Below are 15,902 nucleotides of genomic sequence, written 5' to 3' on the forward strand. Positions count from 1 at the left end.
AGAAATAAGCTCGATTGTTAATGAGCCGAGCCGTGAGCCAAGCTCAATTTTCGTGAGCCGAGCTTGAGCTTGGTCTAGCTCGACTCAGCTCGACTCACTTCCAGCCCTAGACCCGAACCCGGTCCTAGACCCGATGAAACCAATACACTTTCGGGCCACAATTATACCGGGTAAAAACCGGGCCGTTAACATTACATTACGTTGATACCTTCTTGTAAGCTAGCATGTAAAAATATCCAAATTTTCAAGACTCTAACTATTATTTAACATGGTAAAATTCACTTAGAAAAATATAACAAGAACCAACCCTTCTTCAAAATTAAAGCATAACCACAATCAATACTAAAGTATAACCACAATCAATACTAATATTATCTAATAATACCAAATATTTAAATCAATACAAATAACACAATATTATGCATTAGTCTAAAGTCTTATGCATTCTAAACATAAAACATTAACTTATAGTCTTATAATGACTAATAACACAAAATATTAATTGTGTATGATGACCGGGTCACCGGGCCGACTTCGGGTGACCCGAGCTATGGCCCGGACCCGACCCGAAATAATGACCGGGTCTATTTTTGAGACCCTTACCCGACCCTAAACCCAATGAAATCACACCAAATTAGCCCCAAAAGTGTTTGGGACCGGGCCGGGCCTTCGAGCCGGGCCGGGTTTGTGCACCCCTATTGGCTATAGTCCTCTCTCTGTTGATGTATAAACATTCTTTCCCTCGAAGATAAGTTGGGATATCACTTCATCCATAAGGATCTGCTTCTTCAGCCATTTGTGCATCCTTCTAACAATAAGCATGGAGGAGGTTGCTACCAGGTAAGGTCTCAGTTATGATAGGAACTATTTATGTACTCTATAAATCTGAGAACTCCGATAAGACACTGATTATTTATCTGTTGTAACCTGACATTTCTTTTTTGCAGCGACTGGAGTTTCCTGAAGATGTTGTGCTAGATTTTTTTATTACTTCATACCTGTACTCAGCTTATCCCAAGCTAAAGCCTGGTAAATTGACGAATTTAAGATCGTTGTCTGTTAATAATAAGGCATTTGCCTGTGTTGCTGTGGATCGCAGTTTTGATAAATTTCTTTTATGTGATTCTAGCAATCTTTATTGGGCAGTAAAAAAGTATGTAGACTATATTAGAAGACCTTTATCAAGTAATGTCAATGAAGGGCCGTAATGTCGAAAGGTACTAAGATCCATTTACATTTACTAATATGCGTTATATTTCTTTTGCCATTGCTGATCTAAGATGAGACTTCTAAAGTACTATACTTGAAACTTACTTTTGGAAAATTTTTTGGTCTACAGAGGTTAGCTATTATTTTTCAAATTCTTTTGGGGTATCTTGAATTTGAGTGGCTTTATGAGTAATAATAGATTGAAAGTACCACAACCTTCCATAATTCAATTTCCAAATTTCTTTTGTGATTATCTGTTGTAAACTTGTAATATGTTTTCTTTTATTGCGATATTGAATCCAATATGGTTTTATATGTCTTTTGTATTCATTTCTAGCGATATGGTTCAATCTCTCTAAATAAATTGGTCATTTTTCTTCTCAATTGATTTTGTCCCTTTGATTTCTTTCATTATTGTTTCTTTGATTTATAGTTTAATTCCAGTGAGTTCAGTGTATAAGTGAACACTTTTATTGGTGAGTATTTATCATAGTTAATTGTCATTAATTGAAAAATTGATTTTTATTACTATGATGTTGTTATGCCTTGTTGGTATAGGTAATGAAGGATGGGAAGATTACTCAATGTGAAAAGTATGCTGATCTGCTTAACAATGAAACTGATTTTATGGAACTTGTTAGTGCACATAAAAAAGCTTTGTCTACACTTGATTAAATAGATGAAGGAATAATATCCAATGAAATAAGTACCTTGAAACGAGATTCAGATTTTCCTATTTCTCATGGTGGAGAAAAAGAAGAGGAAAAAAAAGATGAGAAAAATGATAAAACTGGTAACAAAGTGATGAGACAAAAGGTCAACTTGTTCAAGCAGAAGAAAGAGAGAGTGGTAGAGTTGGATTTTCAGTGTATTGGCAATATATCACTATGGAATATGGAGGTGCTCTTGTTCCTTTCATTCTATTAGCTCATACTCTCTTCCAAGTTCTCTAAATTGGAAACAACTATTAGATGGCTTGGGCAACACCAATCTCACAAGATGTTGAGCCACCTGTTTCTGGAACAATTCTTATAGCAGGCTATATTGCTTTGGCTGTAGGGAGTTCCTTTTGCATTCTTGCAAGGACAACACTAGTTGCTAGTATATATTTGTGTACGAATACATATATAGTTTAAATCTATTCTACCTTAGTAGTTGATTTTGGTGTATAGCTCAAATGGAATAACTTGGCTATACTCACCTAGAAGTCACGAGTTTAAATTTCACTTCTAATTTGGACACACAAAAAAGACATTGTTTTTCTATTTACCAACTTTTTTGGGTTGATTATATTAAAAATAAATATGATAATAAGCATCATCAACATGAAGATGTGGTTATGTGTATAAACAAGTTTAAAAGTATTTAAGGCAAATTAAAGTATAAAATATAAATAGTTAAGAAAGTGAAAGATTTGGAGATTTATTTGAAAGAAAAGGCGAAGGAAGCTGTTGTTAGCATACTCATACAAACGGTCAAGGCTGGAGAAGACAACAAGAGCGACTTCAGCATCATAAAGCATAGACACTTCATATTAGAATTATCTTTATAATTTTTTATTTTAACTAAATTTAATTTTTTACATTTTTAGATTTAATTTAAAAATTTGTGTTAATGTTAGAATATTTTTAAGAAATAATATTATAGCTTAGTAAATCTATTAAAGACAGGTCAGTTATGGCACGTCAATGTGAGCTAATTTGGTGATAAATAGAAGACACGAGTTAGCATTCGTAGTTAAAATTTGGTGGTTAAACTCCGTGGTAATTACTTACTACAGTACATGGGGACACATCAAATGAACTAAAACTAAGATCAAGTTCTGTTATTGATAGAATAAGTCAAAAAGTAATTTCAAAATTTAATAGTAAATGAGTAATATGACATAATCTTCCTAGTTCAATAATTGTCAATTCAATCAATGAATGCAAACTATACAAAACATCAATAAAAGGAAATTAGTAAATGGTACGAAATTATCAATCATTTCAAAGTCTGAATCATCTTCAATCTGCCATTCCAGTTTCAGGGGCCACAACAGGAGACTCTGCTGGTCTGGAACTCAACTCGGACTCTTCGTTACTTGTAGATGCACAAACCGAGATATCGGGACCAAGACTTGATGTTTTTACTTGATCAGTAAAATTCGATTTAGCTGCTGAGGTTGGTGCTGTTCCACCACCAATGTTCCTATCTTTTTCCATCTTCTGCTGATTTTTCAGACTATCATGTCTTTTGCGCTGATCACAAACCAAACATCACCTTCCGTAGGTTGGTGCTATTCCACCACCAATGTTCCTATCTTTTTCCATCTTCTGCTGATTTTTCAGACTATCATGTCTTTTGCGCTGATCACAAACCAAATATCACCTTCCATTACAAAAGCATAAAAATAACATAGTTTATAAATCTAAAACACAATATGCCGAATTAGCATACAACAAATATCTAGACATAGTTATAGTATGAGATACCTTAGTGAAGATGTCAAGATGGCTGCTGATATTCTTTTCTGTATCATCGTCTACTGGCTCCTTTGGAATTCTACCAGGAAGATTAGGACAACTTTTGTTGTAGTGCCCTGTCACACCGCAGTTTGAGCACCTTCTCTGTTGCTTAAATTTTGAGTTTTTCTTGAGGGCTCCCTTACTCTTCACCACCAATGGGTCAACAATGTAGTCATCGTCTAAGTTACCGTTGCGTGAATTTTCACCTCGCTTTTGAAGTTTTCTAATTGTGTTGACAACAACATTCATTGCTTCGACAAAATCACTTGAGTTCTTACATGCAACATCCATCAACCTAGAACACTCAGCACCCAACACACCCAAACGACACTTTAGTACCTTATCAGAATCACTTGGATCATCGACGTTTGTCTTCATAAAGTCACTCTTGGCAATCTTCGTCCAACGCTTACACACTAAGCATTCTGGAATAACTTCAACGTGTTGGTGCTTTAGGCAGACAAATATGTGCATGCAGGGAATCCCTCTATTTTCGAACCACAGACACTCGCAACGAAGCATCTCCCTAACTCTGTCAAACTCAACCACATGATCAATCTCTGGCACTCCAAAAATGTTACACTTGAAGTATAGTTTTCCACTATCGTGAATTACCAACTCTGTATTCATTGCACAAGCACCCTCAATTTCCTTTCTGACCTCCCGGAACATGTTACGAGTGAAAGTCTTTGCAGCAAAATCTTCAAGTGTCGGCAAAGAAGTCACAAGTACTGGATCGGTATATTTACTATTGAACTCTGCGACTCTTTCATTGTTCCTGTAATGGCTAACCACGGTCTCCATGTTATTGATGAATTCAAGGGTATCTTTCTTTCTCACATATGCTTTTATTAGAGAGTTAATCCCTTCACACTGGGATGTTGTCCTGATTCGCCCAAAAAATTGGTCCCTCAAATATGCAAGAGCCTATAGATTCCTCAACTCATAGGTTTGGATGACCCAAGAGTTGCTTAATAAGTTATACCTGGCCACCATGTCTTCCCACATGACCTGAAACTCTACAACACTCACATTGGCATAAATCAATTTCTTGAAGTCATTTAGAAATCCACTGTTCTTAACCTTCTCGCATGCATTCCTATGTAAGTGCCATGCACATAGTCGATGTGTTGCATAAGGAAAGACCTGTTTAATTGCTTCTCTCATTGAAAGATCTCCGTCGGTGACAACTGCCGTAGGGTGTTTACTCCCCATTGCTTCCAAAAAAGTTTCCAAGAGCCACTTGTATGAACCAATATCCTCATTAACAAGAAGACCACAACCAAATATGACAGTCTGCCCATGATGATTGCTACCAGAAAATATCACAAGTGGTTTATTGTAGATATTCCTATTGTAAGTCGAATCAAATGTCAAGACATCCCCAAAGCACTCATAATCAATACGGCTAGTCCCATTAGCCCAGAACAAATTTTCCAATCGATTCTCATTACTTAATGTGTACTTGCCAAAGAAATAAGAATCATTCCCAACTTTACCTCTCAGGTAGCTTATTGCAGCATTTGCATCACCACCCTTCACCTTTTCCTTCCTATGTTGAGTAATGAGGTTGTACATATCTTTTTGGTTGAATGACAAGTTTGCATATCCACCTTTTTGAGCAGCCAAGTATCCCAAGATGTGACAGGTCCTGATGCCTATGTCGTGCAAATTCTTTCCCTGATCTTTATCCGATACACTGAATGTGCGAAACTCAGGCATCATGCTAACGTCGAGTGGATCAACTAATTCATGAGAGTGCTCTTCGTATAACGAAACAACCTTCCATTTCTGAATTTTTGTATCTAGTCTTGCACGAATTCTCGCCCGGCAACAACTTCGAGTTAGGGGTCGGTGGTCCCTGATTCTTTCGTCCTTTTCAACCTCTTCCTTTCTTGAGCCCGCCCGATTGCAAACAATTTGGCGTATAATTACGGAACCATCGCTATCGCGTCTGACTTCATCCAACCTCACAGCGAAACCGTGCATCATTGCATAAGTCTTGTAGAATCGATAAACAGCTTCCTCATCTGTAAACTAAAGTTGCATGATATCTTCTCGTGACAGCTCTGCTATTCTCTTATCTTGAGGTCTATCTTCATCAGCCTCTGAATCGTCGTCTAAAAAATCTAGATTGTCTCCTCTTAGGAACTCCTTATCGGAGTTTGTTCCAAAAAAAATCGCTATCCGACGGCTCCATCTCCCAAAAACGAACATACACCTACAATTTATAAAAAAAATAAACACAGGGATTCGTCCCATGGATAATATTGAGTTTGGGGTGTTGTCTCCCCTTGTCAGTTTGGGATCCTGCCCATGGTTATCATTGAGCTTGGGGTGTTAACTCCCCTATGTCAGCTTGGAATTCTTTTCATGGTTAATTTTACACTGTTATCAATCAGGACATGTCGGGCTGGCTACGTAACCGACAGTTGATATCAACAGCCATAGGGCAGGCATACATCATATGTATGTTGTCTGATTTACTTTCTTGTGAACTATATGGGATTGTCTACGTGATTATAATCTGCTATTTGTTATAATTATCATCTGTATTACTTGTGAACTACTTGTGTTTGCCTTGTTTTGCTTGTTTGTCTGTGAAACTCATAGGAGACAGAGGAACGGAGGGAAGGTGGGAAAGTTTAGTGTATAGGTTAAGTTTAGTTAGGTTGAGAACCTTTAGACGACCACCCATTTATGGCTTCTGTTTAGTAACTTAAACTTTATTTCTAAGTGTCAGCGTTCTAGGATTGCCTCTGGCATTCCCAGGACCTTATATCTTATGTGCGTGGCACCTTTACCATGCTAAAAATCTCTGGTTCTGATTTCATACTGTGTTGTTATTTTTCAGATACAGGTCGAGAGACACCTTGGTTGGCGTTTGGAGCTTTTGCAGCGAAGTGGTTTCCATTTGGGGTTTTCTTATTCTTTTGATATTTTGATATGTGTATATATGTATTAGACTCTCCTCCTATGTATATTACTACTTTGCTATTGTACCTCCTAGAGGTTTAATGGAGAACTAGGGTTTTTAAACATGTTTCGTTGGGCTTAAGGTTATATATTTGTATGTAAATATTTCTCCGGCCAGCCCTAGCTTTGCAAGCTGAGTTAGGAACTTGTTATTTTGTATCCTTGACTCCCTGCTATTACTTTCTATATATTTAGGTTTATGAACCTTAGTTTTCTTCGTACGCAAATTTTCCGTTCACGTGAGTGTTACGACTTTTGTTTTAAACTTTCCTTCACAGGCTCCTCGATCTAAATTCCTTTCAACTATTATTATTATTATATATTTATACATTTTTACTTTTAGAGTTCGTGATACCTTGCCACCTCAGCTTTATGACTTAAGCATAAGACTATGTGTGGTAGGGTCTTACATTATGGTATCAGAGCAGTTCGTTCCTGTAGAGCTTGGGGAATGGACTAACTATGCTTCTGAGCATACTCTAGCTGTGTGTACATGCTATTTAGGATTTCTGCTTGACATATATAGCATAAATATTCATGAGCATTACTTTTGGAGATTTGAAGCATTAGACTTTAGATATTAAGACTGATCACCTTAATATCAATTGTTCGGTGTGGACATGACCCCAAAGGGCGTCTCGTGGACGCGAGTGAGGTAATACGGCTTAATTTTGTGGATGCTGCTGTGCGAGCTACTGCTGAAAGGATGGAGCAAATGACCTAAGGATTGTGATGGAGAAGGTAATAGATTAGGTGGTGGAGAAAGACAAGGATTAGAACTCGTGCAGCTGGAGTAAAGGTCGATGACATTTAGTTAAAGAGATGAAGGGATTCAAGGAGTGATCTGGCAGAGTAGGAGCATGATTAAAATCTTAGTGGCTTATAATTAAACAAACGCTGCGGAAGCATGGTGAATTTGGTGGCTCTAGAATTATAGTGACGTGAGAAAGGAGTATTAGGATATAAAGGTGTCTTGAGGAATCGGCGTAGAATCAAGGAGTGAAAAGTGTGTGTGATTTAGGTCACAGCAGATTAAATTAAATTAAGAGATTGGAGAATTGATTAGTGTTTAAGATAGCTAAGAAGGACTTGAAGTTAATTTGACTTAGATGGAACTCTTGAAGGGTAAAAAGATTGCAGTCATTGAAAAAAGAACTAGACTAAGTTAAGAGTGAAACAAACGGATATAGTTAGGCTTGAATTTGATTAGGTCTTTTATGTTGTACCTGAGACTAGAGAGTGTGAATTTGTGTTTGAATTCATGTTGGAAGAATGACAAAATAAATGATAATAGGCCGGTTGGACATGAGAGAGCATATATGAAGATTTGAGAGCGAATTTTCGATGACGAAAATTTCTGTTAGGGGGTAGGATGTAAAACCCGTAGAAAATATAATTTTATAGTTTAAAAGAGTAGAGAAAATTAAAATAGGAATTTTGACACCAATTTTAAAAAAATCGACCCAAGATTGAGCCGAACGGACCGAATCAGACAAACCGGGTCCAAAATGGGCCCAAGGCCCAATTCAACCCAGCCATTTAATCAAAACCCAGCTTCCCTTCCTCCTTCCTCTACATTTCACGCTGGGAAACATTTTGGAGAAGGGAAGGAGAACTTAAAACCCTTGCTCTTGAATTTCAATCCAACGTAACTTTTGATCCGAAACTCCGATTGACGAGCCGTCAGCGGCCATGCGTTCGTCTCGGAATTCTCTATAAAATCCAATAACTAATTTGGACCGAATTGGATTCATGAACTTTATAGGTCTTGCACCAATTCTCTATGGGTAAGGTGTGTGTGTGTGTGTATATATATATATTGGAGCTTCAATTATGAGCTTTGAAACTTGGTAGAGGTTGGGTGATATTGCATTGATGATTTTGGACCTCTTGGGGCTGTGTTCGGTGCATTAGTGGGTTGCCTTGAGTAATACGTGGAAATCAGTCAAGGTATGATTTAGATTTCTCGTATTTAATATATAATGTTCTGTGAAAACTTAGGCAAGTGACCCTAAGATAGGAAATGAATTATGATTTTGTGTTGGTTGAGAATGATTATTATGTATGTGATTAGTGAGTTGTGGAGGTTGAGATGGGAGCTTGTATGTGTAATGTGTGTAATTTGATATGAGTATGATAGTTTGATGATGATTGATGTGGGTAATAAAGTTATGATGATTGATGATGATTTTGTTAGTTAATTGAGGAATTGTGTATGAGATTATGTAAAATTGAAGTATGGTTGATTCTAATAGGATCTGGGGATTATAATGTTGTAAATGATATGTTGTGGTGCTATTTATATAAGTGGAATGTAGGAATTAAGTTGGCTTTGATGAAAATAAAGGTTTATGAACTTTTGTGAAAAACTAATTTTTGGCCGAATTTTGACGAGTCATAACTTGGCTTTCGGACCTTCAAATTGTTTCAAACTTCTTTCATATGAAAATTGGGTCTGTGAGGTTTATGCCATTCAAAGAACGAATGAAAAATCTTTTAAAACAAAAAAGTTATGCGCGTCGAAAATCCGAAGGGCAAGGTTGAAATTCTGCAGCACTCAACATTTTTGCTAATATGCAGGTCTTACATATGCGACCACTGCACACGACGCGACCAATCTCTACGGGTTGGACATCTCGTGACCAACCATTTTTTATGGGGCCTGGATCCTTTAACTGTAGTTTGACTTCACTTGGGGTGCCAGAAAATCTCAACTGCCCCTACAAATTCACCCATTATTTTAAATATGGGATCACAACAACCCTCTAAACAAAGAAAAATAACCACCTATCACTATAGGTGAGGAGTTACAAAGTGAGGGCAAAATCCTCACCCCAATTGTATAAATATCTCATTACACACAGGTATTTCTCAACCCTAATTAATAAAACCTACTTAAAATCCTTGTTAAGTTAAGCATCTGAATCCTTTGTAGGTACCACATCTCATTCACCATCAAAGAGCTCGGGAGGCATTACCTCGCTGAGAAAGATGTCGAAATTCTCATCATAAGGACTCTGAACCTAACGTTCAGGCCCAAACCACCTCAGTTTCAGGTAATTCTCGAAACGGAAAATAACCGAATATTTTAACTTTAAAATTACAAGAAACCAGATGGACGCAAACTCCAAAAATAGCACTGGAATCAACAAAAGAAATAAAATTATAGTATGCTAAAACTGTATCGTTTTTGGAGTCTATATTCAAAAAAAGGTAGTTGTTGAGTTAAGAAATTAACTAAATTAATTAGTGATGACAAACATTATTTTTGAGTAAAATAAATAATTAGTGTTGAGTGTTAATAATGATATGTTGCTAATTATTTATTAAACATTGCAGGCCAAGACTTTGTCTAGCAGCCCAAAATGGAATAAAAATAAAACATCAAGGCTAATGGGCTGGTTAGTCAAGTAGAGCCCAAAAGAAACAAAGCCAAAGAAACCAACGGGCTGAATATGAAGAAAGCCAACCCAAGCCCGAGATGCTTACCCAAGTTGATCCCACCAAACTTCTCATACAAGATTGAAGTCTTCACTCTCTCTTATTGCTTCGGTCAGCAACAAAACAAAAGAAAGAGAGTTGTGTTCCTCCTGCTACTTTTATCAGAGAAGAAAGAAAGAGAAAGCTTAATCATAAAGCAAAGATCTAATCACCCATCAAGTTGAGTTAGAAATTAAAAGGTGATTTATTTCCATTTGCATGCAACTTACTTTCTTCACTTCATCTCAAATCTTCTGCTTTACCATTTTTGGATAAATGAAAAAAGTGTTCTTTGATCTTCACTGCTGTGCATCTACATTCATATATGTGTCTTGGGGACCAAGTTGTTTTTCAATGGCCAAGATCTGGGATTACCATTAAAAATGTTTGTTTCTACTGCTCTGTGTCTTCGGTCAAGCAAAAAAGAGACAGCTTGGAAATCCCTAATTTGGGATAAATGAAGAAAGCAATCTCTGTTTACCACTGCTGTACATCAATGGTCAAGATTGTTTCTTGGGGACCAAGAAGTATCTCAAGGGTTCAGATATGGGTTCACTATTGAAAATAATTTTCTTTGCTTCCCTGAGACTTTCGGTCATGAAAGAAGGTCAGACTCAAACTTCCAATTTGGGGATTAATTGGAAAAAAGGTAATGTGGTGTGTGAGTAAAGCACACAGCTCGAGGGTTGACCTCAGAGAGAGAAACTCAGCAACATGCAAGGAGATAAAAGAAGACTTTGTGCTCATTCAGAACCAAGGAGAGATAACCCAGTGTATTGAGGTTTTTGTTCTGTGAAGAAGTTCTCTGAAGAAGTTCCTCTACTTGGACAGTGCTTTCTTTCAAAGAAGCATTCCGCCAAAAATGAAGAACTGAATCAGAGACATGCAAATCTGGTTTATCACATAGCAAAGAGGCTGTTGATGTAGTCAATCTCCTTCATGTTTTACTGATTGTAATGTACTTTTCTAAGTTTATCTTTCTGTAATTTCTTGTGAGAAAAGGCATTGTGAGAAAGCTTAAGAAAAAGCCATGAGTGGAAAAAAGTTGAGAGAAACACTTGAGAGAAAAGCCTAGAGTTATTTTCTGATTTCTTTAGGTTGGTTAAGTGTCTTGTATCTTGTACCTGTAAGGTATCTCTTTCTTAGTTGGGTTAGCACTAAGAGTGATTAGTTAGGTATTAGCATAGCCAATGTCAAGTTAGGTTAGAACTTGAGTGTGAAAGGATTGGGTCAATCCTGTGAAATTGGTGTATGTAATACTGTTAACTATAGTGAAATTCTTCCATAGTTGTGGAGGAGACTGGATGTAGGTTGCATAGTACAAGGCAACCGAACAAGGATACATACTAGTGTTAGCTTTTTTCTTCTCTGCTGAGTTCTGCTTTCTGATATTCATGAGACAAAAATAAATTGTCTCATAAATTTTCACTACTGAGTTCAAACAGAACCTGAATTGAAAGTTTATTTTAAAAGAGTAATAACAGCAACTGAAAAGGAAGGCATAGATTCAACCCCCCTTCTCTAAGCCTACCACAACCTTCAGTAGTATAATCGAGCAAACTCAAAAGAGTAAGAAAAAAGTAACATAGAATGTAGTGTATAAGTATAAAAAATAAAGACAATTTTTACTGTACAAAAAATCTATATTTTTTAATGAAAGTCTGATTTAACTCTAAACATGAGTTGTATCGGAACTTATAGATAAAGATAAATGTTATAATTCTAACTAAAAAAATGATCATAATAGTAAATTATTAAATAATAAACGATAAAACCTAATTCTAGTTAAATAAAAACAACTTAAATTTAAAAAAATAACCAACTTGTATATGTTGGGTATATGAAAATGGTAAGATGACAAAATCTTATATTTGTGTAGTGGTTTCAAGGCACGATTAGATCGCTTTCTTTAGAGAGATATTTGTTCTCACACTTAGTTGTTATAAAGTTGATGACAATACTCTCCTAGGATACAATGAAACCTAAGAATTTCTTAATTAGCAATAGTAAGAAATTCTCAACTCTCTTGAACAAAGAAATTCTTTTAATGGTTGAGTAAATTGTACACTTAATACTTCTAATCTGAAATAGTGGATAAGGACTTATTTATACATATTGCACGTAGCAATTATGATTAGTTACGTATACAAATGGTTGTGTCTTTTTTATTGCCAATAAATACAATGTTTTGAACATACACAACTTAAGAGTTGTATCCCTTTAGCCAATAGGCACAATGTTTTGAACATACACAATCCTTAAAAGGTTGTGTCCCTTCAACCAAATAGTACTAAACAGTTAATAACCGTTTATTAATATTAATAATATTAATAATAATATCAATAATATTAATTAATAAAATTTGTAAATACCCTTCAGTATATTATGCAACAGCTTCCTTCAAATTGGATGGCGTTTAAACGAAGGTAAAAATCTAAGAGCATCAAGCAAGTAATTTTTACATCATTGATGATCAAATAAAATGATGATATATGTGTGGGAATAGGCAACATTGAGATGATCAATACTCTTGTCAGACTTACATGAATGTGTTATAGACGCTAGAGGTTCTCCATTAAAGTCATTGGAGCATAATGTGATCAAAGCTCTTGCCAAAGATATCTGTGTGCTTGAGGAGCGACCTTTAAAAGAGGCCAACGAACCATTATAAAAAGGGTGAAGATTTTCCTAAAAGACTCGGTATGCTGTAAATTTAGAAGCAACAATCATGACACTTGAGACTAATATGCAGTTCACTTTAGAGGAGTGCAACATACACCCTACAAGAAGGCCATAGCATGGGAGAACAACTATGTATTATAAAAATTCTGCTCTATTAAATCTATGTACAAAAAGCTGAAGTTGCAGGACAAGCCCGTCGCGGCCTTTGCTTGGTGGCCTTCATGGGAAATTCAAGCCAACACTAAGGATGAATCATGGAATGTATGGCTTTGAAGAGAGGGTACAAAACAGGGGAGCAATAAAGGTACAAATAAAATCTCTGTAGGTAACTAGAAAGGCTAGAAATTATGGAGAATCATAGACATATTCAGTGAGGAAGTAGGATATACATGATGATGTAACAGGAAATTTAGGATTTTATTAGCATTTTTGTTTTATATTTGTTTAAAAATTTTTAATTTTCCTGCAGATAGAATTAGATAGAGTAGGATTAAGAACTTTAGGATAGAACAGGGTTGAGTCTTAAAAAAGTTTTCAACCCACAGATAAGATTAAAATAAAGTTCAAACCCTACCCATCCCATTCTCGGTTCTAACTTAGTGTACTGTGTGGTACTTCTCTTCTAAATCATCTGGTCCAACAAAGCACAAAGCAATTTATCAATTAAAATCAACTTAAAAGCATTTTACTTGTAATACATATAATCGCTTATTAATTTACATTGTATTACTAACAAGGCTTAAAACTTGCCATGAAAAACCCATGGATGATGAATTCAATTCTCTGCTATCTGACCACAATCTTCTATAACAACCGGTTCAGATGTCTTCCCAGCATTTGAACCAACCTTCTCCATCTCCTTAACCACACTGTACCCATCAATAACTTTTCCAAACACAACATGCTTCCCATCAAGCCATTCAGTCTTGGCAGTACATATAAAAAACTGAGAACCATTTGTATGGGGCCCTGCATTTGCCATGGAAAGCATACCAGGTCCTGTATGCTTCAACTTGAAATTCTCATCGGCGAATTTAGAACCATAAATTGACTCTCCACCAGTCCCATTCCCTCTGGTAAAATCTCCACCCTGACACATAAACTGAGGAATAATTCGGTGAAACGAAGACCCTTTGTAGTGCAAAGGTTTCCCAGAGTTTCCAATCCCCTTCTCTCCGGTGCATAGAGCCCTGAAGTTTTCAGCTGTTTTTGGTGTTACATCAGCAAACAGCTCCATTACTATTCTCCCTGCTTTCATCCTTCCAATTGCAATGTCAAAGAAAACTTTTGGATTCGACATCTTTATCAGATTTGACCCAAGTTCCCTATCCAGGTAAATACAATGTTGTCACACACTATCATTGTACTGATAATCAAATCAATAGATAAATAAATTATAAAAGCCAATAGGTGAGAACCATATATCAAACTAGGTTAAATTACTTTGTCAGTCTCTATAATTTCAATAAAATTGAACTTAACTCCCTACAATTTAAAAGCTTCCAATTGAATCCCTACACTTCTTTTAATTTTGTAATTAGATCTTATCATGCCAAAAACACTTGGGTTATCAACATATTCCTCTTCAAATTGAAAATACCCACGCCTCCGGTCTAAGTACCTAAACCTTAGCATAAAGATCTAATTAAAAAATTCAAAATAGCACAGAGAACTAATTAAAAGCTTTTAAACCATATGAACTTAATTACAAATTTGTTAAAACAGAACAGCAGAGTAATTTAACCGTCAAACTATATATCAATTCTCGCTGTTGTTCTTCCAAAACTAAAACTAAAACTAGCTAACTTATGATGCAATATTTGCCCCAATGCAATAGAGCCTTTCCGATTTAATCATAGAAAGACACCGAAAGATATACATCGAGGAGGCAACGTTAGATGTAGCTTAGGTTTATGTTATGTGATGATGTCGTAACTAATCAACACAAGACCGTCCATAAGCACACTAACAATAATTAAAGAAATAAAAACCATAATACAATGGAAATCAATAAATAGAGAATGTTCATCATTCTGTGTAAAATCCTCAGAGCTATGAACAACAAGCAAGAGGATGTGAATGAAGATGAAATGAAATTTTGCACATGTTTTGAACTCACAGACTACGAAATAAAGCACTAGAGAGTCTTCGAAATGTGCAGAGATATACACAATAACATAGCAGAAAAGGTAAAAAGGAAGAAAAGAGTACCTTGGATTTGAAATGAATCTGAGCTTGAGAGTTGAGAGACAGTGGCGAAGAAAAGGCTTTAAATAAACGGTGGCAAGAGAGTTTAGGGTTTTTTTTGGGTCAGATCCAGGCCCAGAACCAAGGAAACGCGGGTCCAGACCCGGATTTCAAACTTCGTCCTCCTTCTCTACGCCGCTGCGTGTGTGCGTCGCGTCGCTCTAACACCTCCGAACTCCCAAGCAGACCTTTATCCACCGCGAACATGCCACCATCGCCCGCTTCACCCGCTAGGCCGGTTGTTTCTCGTGCTTGCATGGCCGTCGCGACCAATTGTCGGTCTTTCCTTTGCTTCGCTTCTCTGGTTCCATTGCAGCTTCCGTGACCACTTCCACACTGCCGTTCGCGTCGCCGTCCACCTCGCCATCTGCCTAGCTTTAAAATGGTTGTCCTCCGTTCCAATTAGGGGTGCACATGGGCCGGATGAAGCCGGGTTTGATGTGACCCAGACCCGGCCCGAAATATACATTGGGTCTATTTATTAAACCCGAACCCGGCCCTAGACCCGATGAAATTAATACACTTTCGGGCCACAATTATACCGGGTGAAAATTGGGTAAAAACCGGGTGAAAACCGGGTCATTAACATTACATTATGTTGAAACCTTCTTGTAAGCTAGCATGTAAAAATATCCAAATTTTTAAGACTCCAACCATTATTTATTTTTTTTTTTTTGGTTTACCCAAACGGTATCCCCCAACCCGACAGGTTAAGGACTAATCCGTCGCGGATCTGAGCTCCATTTAAGGGTCTGCCGCTGGCCAATGGGTTGCTGCATGCACAAGGCGGGGTTCGAACTC

At 36.7% G+C, this 15,902-nt stretch overlaps 2 protein-coding genes across 3 annotated transcripts; both read right to left on the reverse strand.

Moving 5' to 3' along the window:
- On the reverse strand, positions 3,468-5,708 carry LOC107646429 (protein FAR1-RELATED SEQUENCE 5-like). The gene is made up of 3 exons (XM_016350612.1): positions 4,702-5,708; positions 3,684-4,602; positions 3,468-3,557 (listed from the first exon to the last, which is right to left on the reverse strand). The coding sequence occupies exons 1-3, from the start codon at positions 5,706-5,708 to the stop codon at positions 3,468-3,470; spliced, it is 2,016 nt and encodes a 671-aa protein (XP_016206098.1).
- Positions 13,457-15,533, reverse strand: LOC107645766 (peptidyl-prolyl cis-trans isomerase CYP19-3). Of its 2 annotated transcripts, none has more exons than XM_016349865.2 (2): positions 15,066-15,533; positions 13,457-14,179 (listed from the first exon to the last, which is right to left on the reverse strand). In XM_016349865.2, the coding sequence occupies exon 2, from the start codon at positions 14,152-14,154 to the stop codon at positions 13,630-13,632; it is 525 nt and encodes a 174-aa protein (XP_016205351.1). In that variant the 5' UTR covers positions 14,155-14,179; positions 15,066-15,533; the 3' UTR covers positions 13,457-13,629. The 2 variants fall into 2 exon arrangements, with proteins under 2 accessions (XP_016205351.1, XP_020959783.1); XM_021104124.1 differs by lacking the exon at positions 15,066-15,533 and adding an exon at positions 14,974-14,998.

This window comes from Arachis ipaensis, chromosome B06, assembly GCF_000816755.2.
Source record: "Arachis ipaensis cultivar K30076 chromosome B06, Araip1.1, whole genome shotgun sequence".
NCBI classification, from domain to species: Eukaryota; Viridiplantae; Streptophyta; class Magnoliopsida; order Fabales; family Fabaceae; genus Arachis; species Arachis ipaensis.

What these genes read in the sequence shown, in the direction of transcription:
- LOC107646429 (XM_016350612.1), bottom strand. Translation starts at nt 5,708, where the DNA reads ATGATGCACGGTTTCGCTGTGAGGTTGGATGAAGTCAGACGCGATAGC. An exon ending in TGGGAAGACATGGTGGCCAG is followed by an intron (nt 4,603 to 4,701) that starts GTATAACTTATT and finishes TGGGCGAATCAG; the next exon opens with GACAACATCCCAGTGTGAAG. An exon ending in ATCTTGACATCTTCACTAAG is followed by an intron (nt 3,558 to 3,683) that starts GTATCTCATACT and finishes GTTTGTGATCAG; the next exon opens with CGCAAAAGACATGATAGTCT.
- LOC107645766 (XM_016349865.2), bottom strand. Translation starts at nt 14,154, where the DNA reads ATGTCGAATCCAAAAGTTTTCTTTGACATTGCAATTGGAAGGATGAAA.